At 47.6% G+C, this 13,570-nt stretch overlaps 1 protein-coding gene and 1 long non-coding RNA gene across 2 annotated transcripts in view; one reads left to right on the top strand and one right to left on the bottom strand.

The window, feature by feature from the left end:
• G2E3 (G2/M-phase specific E3 ubiquitin protein ligase) overlaps positions 1-13,570 on the bottom strand; it is a 65,879-nt gene that overhangs the window by 31,654 nt on the left and 20,655 nt on the right. Inside the window, exon 5 of the mRNA XM_049766619.1 lies at positions 12,737-12,899. Coding sequence (XP_049622576.1) covers positions 12,737-12,899 — 163 coding nt within the window. The remainder of the gene's footprint in view (positions 1-12,736; positions 12,900-13,570) is intronic.
• The window catches only part of LOC125999004 (uncharacterized), a 701,961-nt gene continuing 696,702 nt past the window's right edge, over positions 8,312-13,570 (top strand). The window contains exon 1 of the long non-coding RNA XR_007492093.1: positions 8,312-8,354. This is a non-coding gene — a long non-coding RNA (uncharacterized LOC125999004). The remainder of the gene's footprint in view (positions 8,355-13,570) is intronic.

A 13,570-nucleotide genomic window follows, 5' to 3' on the forward strand; every position in this document is an offset into this window, starting at 1 on the left:
CGGGTCTTCAGGGCCACGCCTGGTTAATCGGGCCCTGGGGGGAGGGGGTGAGAAATCCTTCCTAGGCATCCAAAAACCACAGAGGCTCGGCTGGGACCAGAACACTCCACATGCCAGGATTTCGTGGGCTTTTGACTGGTATGATGGGGGCTCTGGGCAGGACAGCTAGCCATAGGACCCTGGGCTGACCACTTTGTCCAGGAGAGCATGATTCCCCCCACACCAGGCGGGTCTTCAGGGCCACGCCTGGTTAATCGGGCCTTGGGGGGAGGGGGTGAGAAATTCCTCCCTAGGCATCCAAAAACTGCAGAGCCTTGGCTGGGCCCAGAACACTCCGAATGCCAGGATTTCTTGGTGTGTTTGCCTGGTATGTTGGGGGCTCTGGGCAGGACAGCTAGCCATAGGACCCCTGGGCTGACCACTTAGTCCAGGGGAACAAGATTCCCCCACACCAGGCGGGTCTTCAGGGCCACGCCTGGTTAATCGGGCCCTGGGGGGAGGGGGTGAGAAATCCTTCCTAGGCATCCAAAAACCACAGAGGCTCGGCTGGGACCAGAACACTCCACATGCCAGGATTTCGTGGGCTTTTGACTGGTATGATGGGGGCTCTGGGCAGGACAGCTAGCCATAGGACCCTGGGCTGACCACTTTGTCCAGGAGAGCATGATTCCCCCCACACCAGGCGGGTCTTCAGGGCCACGCCTGGTTAATCGGGCCTTGGGGGGAGGGGGTGAGAAATTCCTCCCTAGGCATCCAAAAACTGCAGAGCCTTGGCTGGGCCCAGAACACTCCGAATGCCAGGATTTCTTGGTGTGTTTGCCTGGTATGTTGGGGGCTCTGGGCAGGACAGCTAGCCATAGGACCCCTGGGCTGACCACTTAGTCCAGGGGAACAAGATTCCCCCACACCAGGCGGGTCTTCAGGGCCACGCCTGGTTAATCGGGCCCTGGGGGGAGGGGGTGAGAAATCCTTCCTAGGCATCCAAAAACCACAGAGGCTCGGCTGGGACCAGAACACTCCACATGCCAGGATTTCGTGGGCTTTTGACTGGTATGATGGGGGCTCTGGGCAGGACAGCTAGCCATAGGACCCTGGGCTGACCACTTTGTCCAGGAGAGCATGATTCCCCCCACACCAGGCGGGTCTTCAGGGCCACGCCTGGTTAATCGGGCCTTGGGGGGAGGGGGTGAGAAATTCCTCCCTAGGCATCCAAAAACTGCAGAGCCTTGGCTGGGCCCAGAACACTCCGAATGCCAGGATTTCTTGGTGTGTTTGCCTGGTATGTTGGGGGCTCTGGGCAGGACAGCTAGCCATAGGACCCCTGGGCTGACCACTTAGTCCAGGGGAACAAGATTCCCCCACACCAGGCGGGTCTTCAGGGCCACGCCTGGTTAATCGGGCCCTGGGGGGAGGGGGTGAGAAATCCTTCCTAGGCATCCAAAAACCACAGAGGCTCGGCTGGGACCAGAACACTCCACATGCCAGGATTTCGTGGGCTTTTGACTGGTATGATGGGGGCTCTGGGCAGGACAGCTAGCCATAGGACCCTGGGCTGACCACTTTGTCCAGGAGAGCATGATTCCCCCCACACCAGGCGGGTCTTCAGGGCCACGCCTGGTTAATCGGGCCTTGGGGGGAGGGGGTGAGAAATTCCTCCCTAGGCATCCAAAAACTGCAGAGCCTTGGCTGGGCCCAGAACACTCCGAATGCCAGGATTTCTTGGTGTGTTTGCCTGGTATGTTGGGGGCTCTGGGCAGGACAGCTAGCCATAGGACCCCTGGGCTGACCACTTAGTCCAGGGGAACAAGATTCCCCCACACCAGGCGGGTCTTCAGGGCCACGCCTGGTTAATCGGGCCCTGGGGGGAGGGGGTGAGAAATCCTTCCTAGGCATCCAAAAACCACAGAGGCTCGGCTGGGACCAGAACACTCCACATGCCAGGATTTCGTGGGCTTTTGACTGGTATGATGGGGGCTCTGGGCAGGACAGCTAGCCATAGGACCCTGGGCTGACCACTTTGTCCAGGAGAGCATGATTCCCCCCACACCAGGCGGGTCTTCAGGGCCACGCCTGGTTAATCGGGCCTTGGGGGGAGGGGGTGAGAAATTCCTCCCTAGGCATCCAAAAACTGCAGAGCCTTGGCTGGGCCCAGAACACTCCGAATGCCAGGATTTCTTGGTGTGTTTGCCTGGTATGTTGGGGGCTCTGGGCAGGACAGCTAGCCATAGGACCCCTGGGCTGACCACTTAGTCCAGGGGAACAAGATTCCCCCACACCAGGCGGGTCTTCAGGGCCACGCCTGGTTAATCGGGCCCTGGGGGGAGGGGGTGAGAAATCCTTCCTAGGCATCCAAAAACCACAGAGGCTCGGCTGGGACCAGAACACTCCACATGCCAGGATTTCGTGGGCTTTTGACTGGTATGATGGGGGCTCTGGGCAGGACAGCTAGCCATAGGACCCTGGGCTGACCACTTTGTCCAGGAGAGCATGATTCCCCCTACACCAGGCGGGTCTTCAGGGCCACGCCTGGTTAATCGGGCCTTGGGGGGAGGGGGTGAGAAATTCCTCCCTAGGCATCCAAAAACTGCAGAGCCTTGGCTGGGCCCAGAACACTCCGAATGCCAGGATTTCTTGGTGTGTTTGCCTGGTATGTTGGGGGCTCTGGGCAGGACAGCTAGCCATAGGACCCCTGGGCTGACCACTTAGTCCAGGGGAACAAGATTCCCCCACACCAGGCGGGTCTTCAGGGCCACGCCTGGTTAATCGGGCCCTGGGGGGAGGGGGTGAGAAATCCTTCCTAGGCATCCAAAAACCACAGAGGCTCGGCTGGGACCAGAACACTCCACATGCCAGGATTTCGTGGGCTTTTGACTGGTATGATGGGGGCTCTGGGCAGGACAGCTAGCCATAGGACCCTGGGCTGACCACTTTGTCCAGGAGAGCATGATTCCCCCCACACCAGGCGGGTCTTCAGGGCCACGCCTGGTTAATCGGGCCTTGGGGGGAGGGGGTGAGAAATTCCTCCCTAGGCATCCAAAAACTGCAGAGCCTTGGCTGGGCCCAGAACACTCCGAATGCCAGGATTTCTTGGTGTGTTTGCCTGGTATGTTGGGGGCTCTGGGCAGGACAGCTAGCCATAGGACCCCTGGGCTGACCACTTAGTCCAGGGGAACAAGATTCCCCCACACCAGGCGGGTCTTCAGGGCCACGCCTGGTTAATCGGGCCCTGGGGGGAGGGGGTGAGAAATCCTTCCTAGGCATCCAAAAACCACAGAGGCTCGGCTGGGACCAGAACACTCCACATGCCAGGATTTCGTGGGCTTTTGACTGGTATGATGGGGGCTCTGGGCAGGACAGCTAGCCATAGGACCCTGGGCTGACCACTTTGTCCAGGAGAGCATGATTCCCCCTACACCAGGCGGGTCTTCAGGGCCACGCCTGGTTAATCGGGCCTTGGGGGGAGGGGGTGAGAAATTCCTCCCTAGGCATCCAAAAACTGCAGAGCCTTGGCTGGGCCCAGAACACTCCGAATGCCAGGATTTCTTGGTGTGTTTGCCTGGTATGTTGGGGGCTCTGGGCAGGACAGCTAGCCATAGGACCCCTGGGCTGACCACTTAGTCCAGGGGAACAAGATTCCCCCACACCAGGCGGGTCTTCAGGGCCACGCCTGGTTAATCGGGCCCTGGGGGGAGGGGGTGAGAAATCCTTCCTAGGCATCCAAAAACCACAGAGGCTCGGCTGGGACCAGAACACTCCACATGCCAGGATTTCGTGGGCTTTTGACTGGTATGATGGGGGCTCTGGGCAGGACAGCTAGCCATAGGACCCTGGGCTGACCACTTTGTCCAGGAGAGCATGATTCCCCCCACACCAGGCGGGTCTTCAGGGCCACGCCTGGTTAATCGGGCCTTGGGGGGAGGGGGTGAGAAATTCCTCCCTAGGCATCCAAAAACTGCAGAGCCTTGGCTGGGCCCAGAACACTCCGAATGCCAGGATTTCTTGGTGTGTTTGCCTGGTATGTTGGGGGCTCTGGGCAGGACAGCTAGCCATAGGACCCCTGGGCTGACCACTTAGTCCAGGGGAACAAGATTCCCCCACACCAGGCGGGTCTTCAGGGCCACGCCTGGTTAATCGGGCCCTGGGGGGAGGGGGTGAGAAATCCTTCCTAGGCATCCAAAAACCACAGAGGCTCGGCTGGGACCAGAACACTCCACATGCCAGGATTTCGTGGGCTTTTGACTGGTATGATGGGGGCTCTGGGCAGGACAGCTAGCCATAGGACCCTGGGCTGACCACTTTGTCCAGGAGAGCATGATTCCCCCTACACCAGGCGGGTCTTCAGGGCCACGCCTGGTTAATCGGGCCTTGGGGGGAGGGGGTGAGAAATTCCTCCCTAGGCATCCAAAAACTGCAGAGCCTTGGCTGGGCCCAGAACACTCCGAATGCCAGGATTTCTTGGTGTGTTTGCCTGGTATGTTGGGGGCTCTGGGCAGGACAGCTAGCCATAGGACCCCTGGGCTGACCACTTAGTCCAGGGGAACAAGATTCCCCCACACCAGGCGGGTCTTCAGGGCCACGCCTGGTTAATCGGGCCCTGGGGGGAGGGGGTGAGAAATCCTTCCTAGGCATCCAAAAACCACAGAGGCTCGGCTGGGACCAGAACACTCCACATGCCAGGATTTCGTGGGCTTTTGACTGGTATGATGGGGGCTCTGGGCAGGACAGCTAGCCATAGGACCCTGGGCTGACCACTTTGTCCAGGAGAGCATGATTCCCCCTACACCAGGCGGGTCTTCAGGGCCACGCCTGGTTAATCGGGCCTTGGGGGGAGGGGGTGAGAAATTCCTCCCTAGGCATCCAAAAACTGCAGAGCCTTGGCTGGGCCCAGAACACTCCGAATGCCAGGATTTCTTGGTGTGTTTGCCTGGTATGTTGGGGGCTCTGGGCAGGACAGCTAGCCATAGGACCCCTGGGCTGACCACTTAGTCCAGGGGAACAAGATTCCCCCACACCAGGCGGGTCTTCAGGGCCACGCCTGGTTAATCGGGCCCTGGGGGGAGGGGGTGAGAAATCCTTCCTAGGCATCCAAAAACCACAGAGGCTCGGCTGGGACCAGAACACTCCACATGCCAGGATTTCGTGGGCTTTTGCCTGGTATGATGGGGGCTCTGGGCAGGACAGCTAGCCATAGGACCCTGGGCTGACCACTTTGTCCAGGAGAGCATGATTCCCCCTACACCAGGCGGGTCTTCAGGGCCACGCCTGGTTAATCGGGCCTTGGGGGGAGGGGGTGAGAAATTCCTCCCTAGGCATCCAAAAACTGCAGAGCCTTGGCTGGGCCCAGAACACTCCGAATGCCAGGATTTCTTGGTGTGTTTGCCTGGTATGTTGGGGGCTCTGGGCAGGACAGCTAGCCATAGGACCCCTGGGCTGACCACTTAGTCCAGGGGAACAAGATTCCCCCACACCAGGCGGGTCTTCAGGGCCACGCCTGGTTAATCGGGCCCTGGGGGGAGGGGGTGAGAAATCCTTCCTAGGCATCCAAAAACCACAGAGGCTCGGCTGGGACCAGAACACTCCACATGCCAGGATTTCGTGGGCTTTTGACTGGTATGATGGGGGCTCTGGGCAGGACAGCTAGCCATAGGACCCTGGGCTGACCACTTTGTCCAGGAGAGCATGATTCCCCCTACACCAGGCGGGTCTTCAGGGCCACGCCTGGTTAATCGGGCCTTGGGGGGAGGGGGTGAGAAATTCCTCCCTAGGCATCCAAAAACTGCAGAGCCTTGGCTGGGCCCAGAACACTCCGAATGCCAGGATTTCTTGGTGTGTTTGCCTGGTATGTTGGGGGCTCTGGGCAGGACAGCTAGCCATAGGACCCCTGGGCTGACCACTTAGTCCAGGGGAACAAGATTCCCCCACACCAGGCGGGTCTTCAGGGCCACGCCTGGTTAATCGGGCCCTGGGGGGAGGGGGTGAGAAATCCTTCCTAGGCATCCAAAAACCACAGAGGCTCGGCTGGGACCAGAACACTCCACATGCCAGGATTTCGTGGGCTTTTGACTGGTATGATGGGGGCTCTGGGCAGGACAGCTAGCCATAGGACCCTGGGCTGACCACTTTGTCCAGGAGAGCATGATTCCCCCTACACCAGGCGGGTCTTCAGGGCCACGCCTGGTTAATCGGGCCTTGGGGGGAGGGGGTGAGAAATTCCTCCCTAGGCATCCAAAAACTACAGAACCGCGCGGGGGCTTACGCCCCCGCGCGTACTTCATGTATTTCATGTATTCAGAATATCCCTTATTCTTATGTTATGTTTTCCGTACACAGAATGTTTATTTTGTATTCTCCCCTTTCCCACACCCCTACAAAGCTCTTTTTCACTCCTTAACTCTCTAACCCCTTCTCAAACATCACTAATCTAGTTTTCTCTTTTTAACTTCAGTAGTGTAGAATCGTAATCACAGTCCAAAGCTGTGCATTGTGTATGACAACCCCAAACTGTTTCAAGATACATAAAATGGACACGTATTTCTTTAGAATATTTTGTGTTTTTTCTCTGACAGCTATAATTCTTACTAAATGTTGTCTTATATAGTGATGATTCTAACCACTTTTTATGTTCTCTTTTTGAGCTGTTTAACAAGGAATTTTGGTGGAAGAGTCCCCCAGTTTAATGCTTATGATTGAATCATGTCAATGGAATCATTGTAATTGTTCTTATGGCCCCCATACGCGCCAATAACACCATGTGGCATTGCTTCTTATTTGCATAGGCACATTAAAATGGGAAAATAGTATAAATACAAATAAGATCCTATCTAATAGAGATTAGAACACACAAACCTTGTAGTGCAAAGGGACCTTACACCCTGAACATTGACATAACGACCTGGCACAGACGTCAGAAGAAAGGGCATATTCCATTCTCCCCTGAACCAGGAAAGCCATCCACGAAACATCCAGGCTGGTCTATAACATCACTTGGAAGCAATCCTCTACCATGGAAGACCTACACTGCTCAGACTTCGACCTGCTCAAAAGAGACTTCCCTTAACACTGAGAAGACTTAACAACAACAACGACCGGCTTACAGGACAGGGCTCCCTGCATTGCCCTTTGATTGTGAGGTGAAAGGAGAGGATGCTCCACGTCCTGACTTCAATGTAAGATATGCAGATTCCAGGATCTTTAATACAGAAACATGATACCAACAACAGAGACTGTGTGAAAAATAAAAGTGTGTTGGCACTACAGACAATGTATTGGATTGGACGATCTAGCTTGCTTGGAGCCTAGACTTGGTCTTGTGCCAGGAAACTTCAGGGGTCTGGTCTCTTTGTACTTAGGCCAAGGTTATTTCTTTCCATGTTCCTCATATTTTGGTGAGCCTATGCAAACAACAATTGCCACTCTAACACCATTCTTACTGTGCTCCTTTAACTCTAATCCTTAAAAAGAACTCACTTAAAATTTGAGGTTAACTTAAGCTAATATGCATGTATATGGAAATGTAAGAAAATACTATGCCTGTAATGTTTAAGGAGTTACGTAAGTTTTATGGCTTTAGATTGCCTTGTGTACTGTTAAGAAATATTATAATGTATTACAATCTGGGGACTTGAGGGACAAAGTAATTGTACATGGATTCTGTGTTATTTATCTTAATGTTCTTTGGCTGAAATTTCAAAGTTAATATATCAGCAAGGGGACTTCTGAGAATTATGTTATGGGTGATTGTCCTTCCACTGTAACTTTACCTTGTCCTCTTACTTTGCACCCTTGTTCTCATAATTAAAAATAAAAATTTAAAAAAAAAAAAAAAAAAAAAAAAAAAAGAAAGAAGTACCAGGGCCCGGAGAGATAGCACAGCGGCGTTTGCCTTGTAAGCAGCCTATCCAGAACCAAAGATGGTTGGTTCGAATCCCGGTGTCCCATATGGTCCCCGTGCCTGCCAGGAGCTATTTCTGAGCAGACAGCCAGGAGTAACCCCTGACACCGCCGGGTGTGGCCCAAAAACTAAAACAAAAAAAAAAGAAAGAAGTACCAGAATTCTAATATAGTTTAAGATACTGAGTACCTGGGACACCTCTCTCTTAATTTCAAATCCAGAAGAAATACTAAGAAAAAAAAAAAAAAAAAAAAAAAAAAAAAAAAGAAAACCCTAAAGACTCTACCAAAAAGCTCCTAGAAACAATAGGTTCATATAGCAATGTGGCAGGCTACAAAATGACACTGAAATCAATGGCCTTTTTATACACTAATAATGATAGGGAAGAAATGGACATTAAGAAAACAACTCCAGGGGCCGGAGAGATAGCATGGAGGTAAAGCGTTTGCCTTTCATGCAGGAGGTCATCGGTTCGAATCCTGGCGTCCCATATGGTCCCCTGTGCCTGCCAGGAGCAATTTCTGAGCCTGGAGCCAGGAATAACCCCTGAGCACTGCCGGGTGCGACCCAAAAACCAAAAAAAAAAAAAAAAAAAAAAAAAAAGAAAACAACTCCAGGGGCCGGAGAGATAGCATAGAGGTAAAGCGTTTGCCTTGCATGCAGAAGGGCAGTGGTTCGAATCCTGGCATCCCATATGGTCCCACGAGCCTGCCAGGAGCGATTTCTGAGCATAGAGCCAGAGTGGCCCCTAAGCACTGCTGGGAATGACAAAAAAAAGAAAAAAAGAAAAAGAAAACAACTCTATTCACATTAGTGCCACACAAACTCAAATATCTTGGGAGTCAACTTGACAGACCTATACAAAGAAAACTATAAAGCCCTGCTCCAAGAAATAAAAGAGGACACGCAGAAATGGAAACACATCCCTGCTCATGAATTGGCAGGATTAACATCATTAAAATGGCAATACTCCCCAAAGCATTATACACATTTAATGTGATCCCTCTAAGGATACCCATAACATTTTTTAAAGAAGTGAAACACTTCTGAAATTCATCTGGAACAATAAACACCCTCGAATAGCTAACACAATACTTGGGAAAAAAAAATGGGAGGCATTACTTTCCCCAACATTAAACTGTATTACAAAGCAATAGTTATCAAAACAGCATGGTATTGGAATAAAGACAGACCCTCAGATCAGTGTAACAGGCTTGAGTACTCAGAAAATGTTCCCCAGACATACAATTACCTAATTTTAGATAAAGGAGCAAGAAATCCTAAATGGAGCAAGGAAAGCCTCTTCAACAAGTGGTGTTGGCACAACTGATTAGTCACTTGCAAAAAAGCAAACTCAGACCCCCAGCTAACACCATGTACAAAGGTAAAATCCAAATGGATTGAAGACCTTGATATCAGACCTGAAACCATAAGGTATATAGAACAACACATAGGTAAAACACTTCATGACACTGAGACTAAAGGCATTTTTAAGGAGGAAACAGTACTCTCCAAACAAGTGGAAGCAGAGATAAACAGATGGGAATATATTAAGCTGATTAGCTTCTGCACCTCAAAGTAAATAGTGACCAGGAAACAAGAGCCACCCACTGAGTGGGAGAAACTATTCACCCAATACCCATCAGATAAGGGGCTAATATCCAAAATATACAAGGCACTAACAGAACTTTACAAGAAAAAAATCTAATTCCATCAAAAAATGGGCAGAAGAAGTGAACAGAGACTTTGACAAAGAACAAATACAAAAGGCACATGAAAAAATGTTCTACATCACTAATCATCAGGGAGATGCAAATCAAAACAACTATGAGGTACCATCTCACTCCAGAGATTGGCGCACATCACAAAGAATGAAACTAACTGACAGGGATGTGGAGAGAAAGGAACTCTTATTAACTGCTGGTGGAATGTCGTTTAGTCCAACTTTTATGGAAAGGGATATGGAGATTCCTCCAAAATCTGGAAATTGAGCTCCCATTCGATCCAGCTAAACCACTCCTAGGGACACAAAACCTTAGGAACACAAAAATATAATACAAAAATCCCTTCCTCACACCTATATTCATTGCAGCACTATTTACAATAGCCAGACTCTGGAAACAACCAAGATGCCCTTCAACAGATGAATAGCTAAAGAAACTGTGGTACATATACATAATGGAATACTATGCAGCCGTTAGAGAGATAAAGTCATGAAATTTTTTTATACATGATGTACATGGAATCTATTATGCTGAGTGAAATAAGTCAGAGGGAGGGAGACACAGAATAGTCTCACTCATCTATGGGTTTTACGAAAAATAGAAAACATTTTTGCAATAATTCTCAGACAAGAGAGGAGGGCTGGAAGGTCCAGCTCATGACATGAAGCTCACCACAAAGAGTGGTGGGTATAGTTAGAGAAATAACTACACTGAGAACTATCATAACAATGTGAATGAATTAAGGAAGTAGAAAGCCTGTCTAGAGTATAGGCGAGGGTAGGGTGGGGCGGAGTGAGATTTGGGACATTAGTGATGAGAATGTTGCACTGGTGAAGGGGGGTATTCTTTACATGACTGAAACCCAACTACAATCATATTTATAATTAAGGTGTTTATAAAGATACTAATTAAAAAAAGAAATATTAGAAAAAAAATCATCTCTAAACTTAAAAGCAGCAGAAATTTGAAATCCATTTTTTATCTTAGTAAGCATCAGTAAAAATAAAACTTCTATTAGCCTATATTAAACCTAAACAAGTCTTTGTTATTTGACATTCTATTGACAACAATTTGGTTTTACATATACATATTATATTACCGAAACACAATGGTGTTTCGGGTTTACTTCTAGCTCTGCACTCAGGAATTAGTCCTGGCAGTGCTCAGGGGATCCTCTAGGATGCCAGGGATCAAATCTGGGTTGGCAGCATTCAAGTGAAGAACCTTACCAGATATTCTATCATTCACCCCTACATTACATGTTTGATGCATTAAAAACTGGTATTTAAAAAATAACTTCAAGTTTTTCCTTTATTGTTGAGGTGGGGAGAAATGATACCTGGATATGCTCATGGTTTACTTCTTTCGTACTTGGGGATCACTCATAATACGGCTTGGTAGACCCCATAGTGTGTCAGGGATTAAACCTGGATTAGCCACCTACAAGGCAAGTGCCTAACCTGCTGTACTATCTCACCAATCACTCAAGTACATTCTAAATTAAAAAGAAAATTTGTTTCATGTCTTGTGTTTCACATATTTGAAAAGCTGCCCTCAGGTAGTCCTTAAAGAACCAATAATTTATTTATTTAAACAGAAATTAGTTTATTTATAACTCATGAGAAAGTATTTTTACACAAAGAAAAGGTCTATAACATCACAGAATTATCTTTCTCATATGTGGGATAAAAAGAACATAATGTTAGAATAACACATAGCCAAGACAATGGAAACAAAGAACATGAGAACTGGTATTCAGTAGGATCCATGCTACCAGAGGGGATTACAGGAAAGGACAGGAAGAGGGTAATGAATACAGCGTAGGGATGCATTCAATCTAGAGGAAAAGGTGATTCTGAAAGGTGGCAAAGTGCCATGCAAAAAAAAAAAAAATATATATATATATGTATATATATATATATATATAGAAAGCATATGTCTTATAAGCAGATTGGTAGGTGTGAGGGAAATAGTGAAGGGATTGGTGGAGAAAAGTGGACACTAGTGAAGGGATGGGTGGAGAAATAATGTTTACCTAAAATCATGAATAGCTTTGTAAATTTAATGACTAATAATTTTTTTTAAGTTTATGAACAAAATTTTCAATTGCCATGGGTTTTTCTTTTCTTTTTTTTTCTTTTGATCACACCTGGCAGTGCTCAGGGGTTATTCCTGGCTCTATGCTCAGAAATCGCCACTGGCAGGCACAGGGGACCACATGGGATGCCGGGATTCGAACCACTGACTTTCTGCATGAAAGGCAAACGCCTTACCTCCATGCTATCTCTCCGGCCCCTCAATTGCCATGTTTTAATTTTCTAGATTAATTACATAAATAAAGTTGGGAACTTAAATCTGTACTTTATTCACTGTGAAAAATAATTATTAAGTTAACTTAATATTTTAGTTGTACAAATTAAATGGTAATATTCTAGAGTGAGGAGATAATAATGCAAAGGGTTAGCATGCAAGCTTTACATACTGAAGTCCCAGGATCAATCCCTCGAAGTGCATGGTCTCCAAACATGCTGGGAGTACCCTCTACACACCACAGGGTACAGTCAAAAAATGAGAGAAAAAAATAACCATGATACTCTAATGGATGTACTAAAATATAAACTATATCAACAAAGTAAATTTTGTATGTAAAATGTCTAAATAAAGCTAATGTTAATATTTACTAGAGGGGCTGGGATGATAAGACAGCAGTTAGGGCAACTGCCTTCCATGCAGCAGGTAAAGCATTTGCCTTGCATGTGGCCAACCAGGGTTCAATCCCAGGTACCACCTAAGGTCTCCAGAGCATTTCTAGAATAATCCCTGAGCACAGAGACAGGAATAAATTCTGGGTGCTACCAATTATGGCTCAAATACACTCCTTCTGAAAATAAAAAATAAAAGTAGCTTAAGTAGTAAAAGCTAAATAAATAGGTTAATTCTGTCTAATATAAAAGTTAAAGTCCAAGGATATGGCTCATCAGCACTGCTAAAACCTTCATTGCATGAGGGAGGCTGAAATCAGTGTTTGGTATATACATACACACATAAACATAAACTCACCAACACAACTGCCCCACCTCTATGTAAAATTTCCAGTCAAAAAATGCTTAAAGAATCTTACCTGCAAACAGTCTCTGTGAAACCAAGCATTCTTACAACAAGGACTGCGTAAAACACTGTAAGTTGGAATAGGTTCAATAAATTCCAAGCAAATGGTACATAGAACAGAATCTCTGTAATTATTAGATATAATCTGAACAGGTCGATGGTGCCAACAGAATGACCTAAAAGTATAAGTTAAAAATATTAAAAATAATAAAACACAAGTCTGATATTCATATTTAAGAGAAATTTATTTCATATTTAACTTATTAAAGGAACACTATAAATCAATCATAAAAACTTTAATCAGGGGCAGGAGCAATAGTTTAATGGGTAAAGCACTTGCCTTGCATGCATCTGACCTGTGCCCTCCAGAAGTGATTCCCTAAGTGCAGAGCCAGGAGTAAGCACTGAGTACCACCAGTAATTCAAAATGTTTATCTTTTTACATTGAGTCTCACCCAATAAAATGAGTAAATAAAATGTTGAAAATTCTATGTAATGTTAGCAACATATATATTTATATATGTAATACTTTAGTCAACTATGTACAAAATTAAAAAAGCAAAAGCTAAACAAAATTTTCATGACATATTTAATGACAAAGTAAGATTCAAATCAACTTTTAATCAAATATATTTACATTTGTATGTTCTAAAATAGTTTTGTATTTCTTTTAACTTCACAACAATCAAATAAATAAGCTAGGAGAGGCCAGGAAGACAGTGGGTTCTATTCCTGGCTAGCTGGTGGCTCCATGCCCCTACCACAAATAATATTAAGGTGTGGTCCCCAGCATGGATGGGGCTCAGTGGCAGTGGCTGGTCGGCTGTTTCACTTATGTTATCTTTGG

The sequence above is a fragment of the Suncus etruscus genome, chromosome 2 (genome assembly GCF_024139225.1).
Source record: "Suncus etruscus isolate mSunEtr1 chromosome 2, mSunEtr1.pri.cur, whole genome shotgun sequence".
NCBI lineage: Eukaryota > Metazoa > Chordata > Mammalia > Eulipotyphla > Soricidae > Suncus > Suncus etruscus.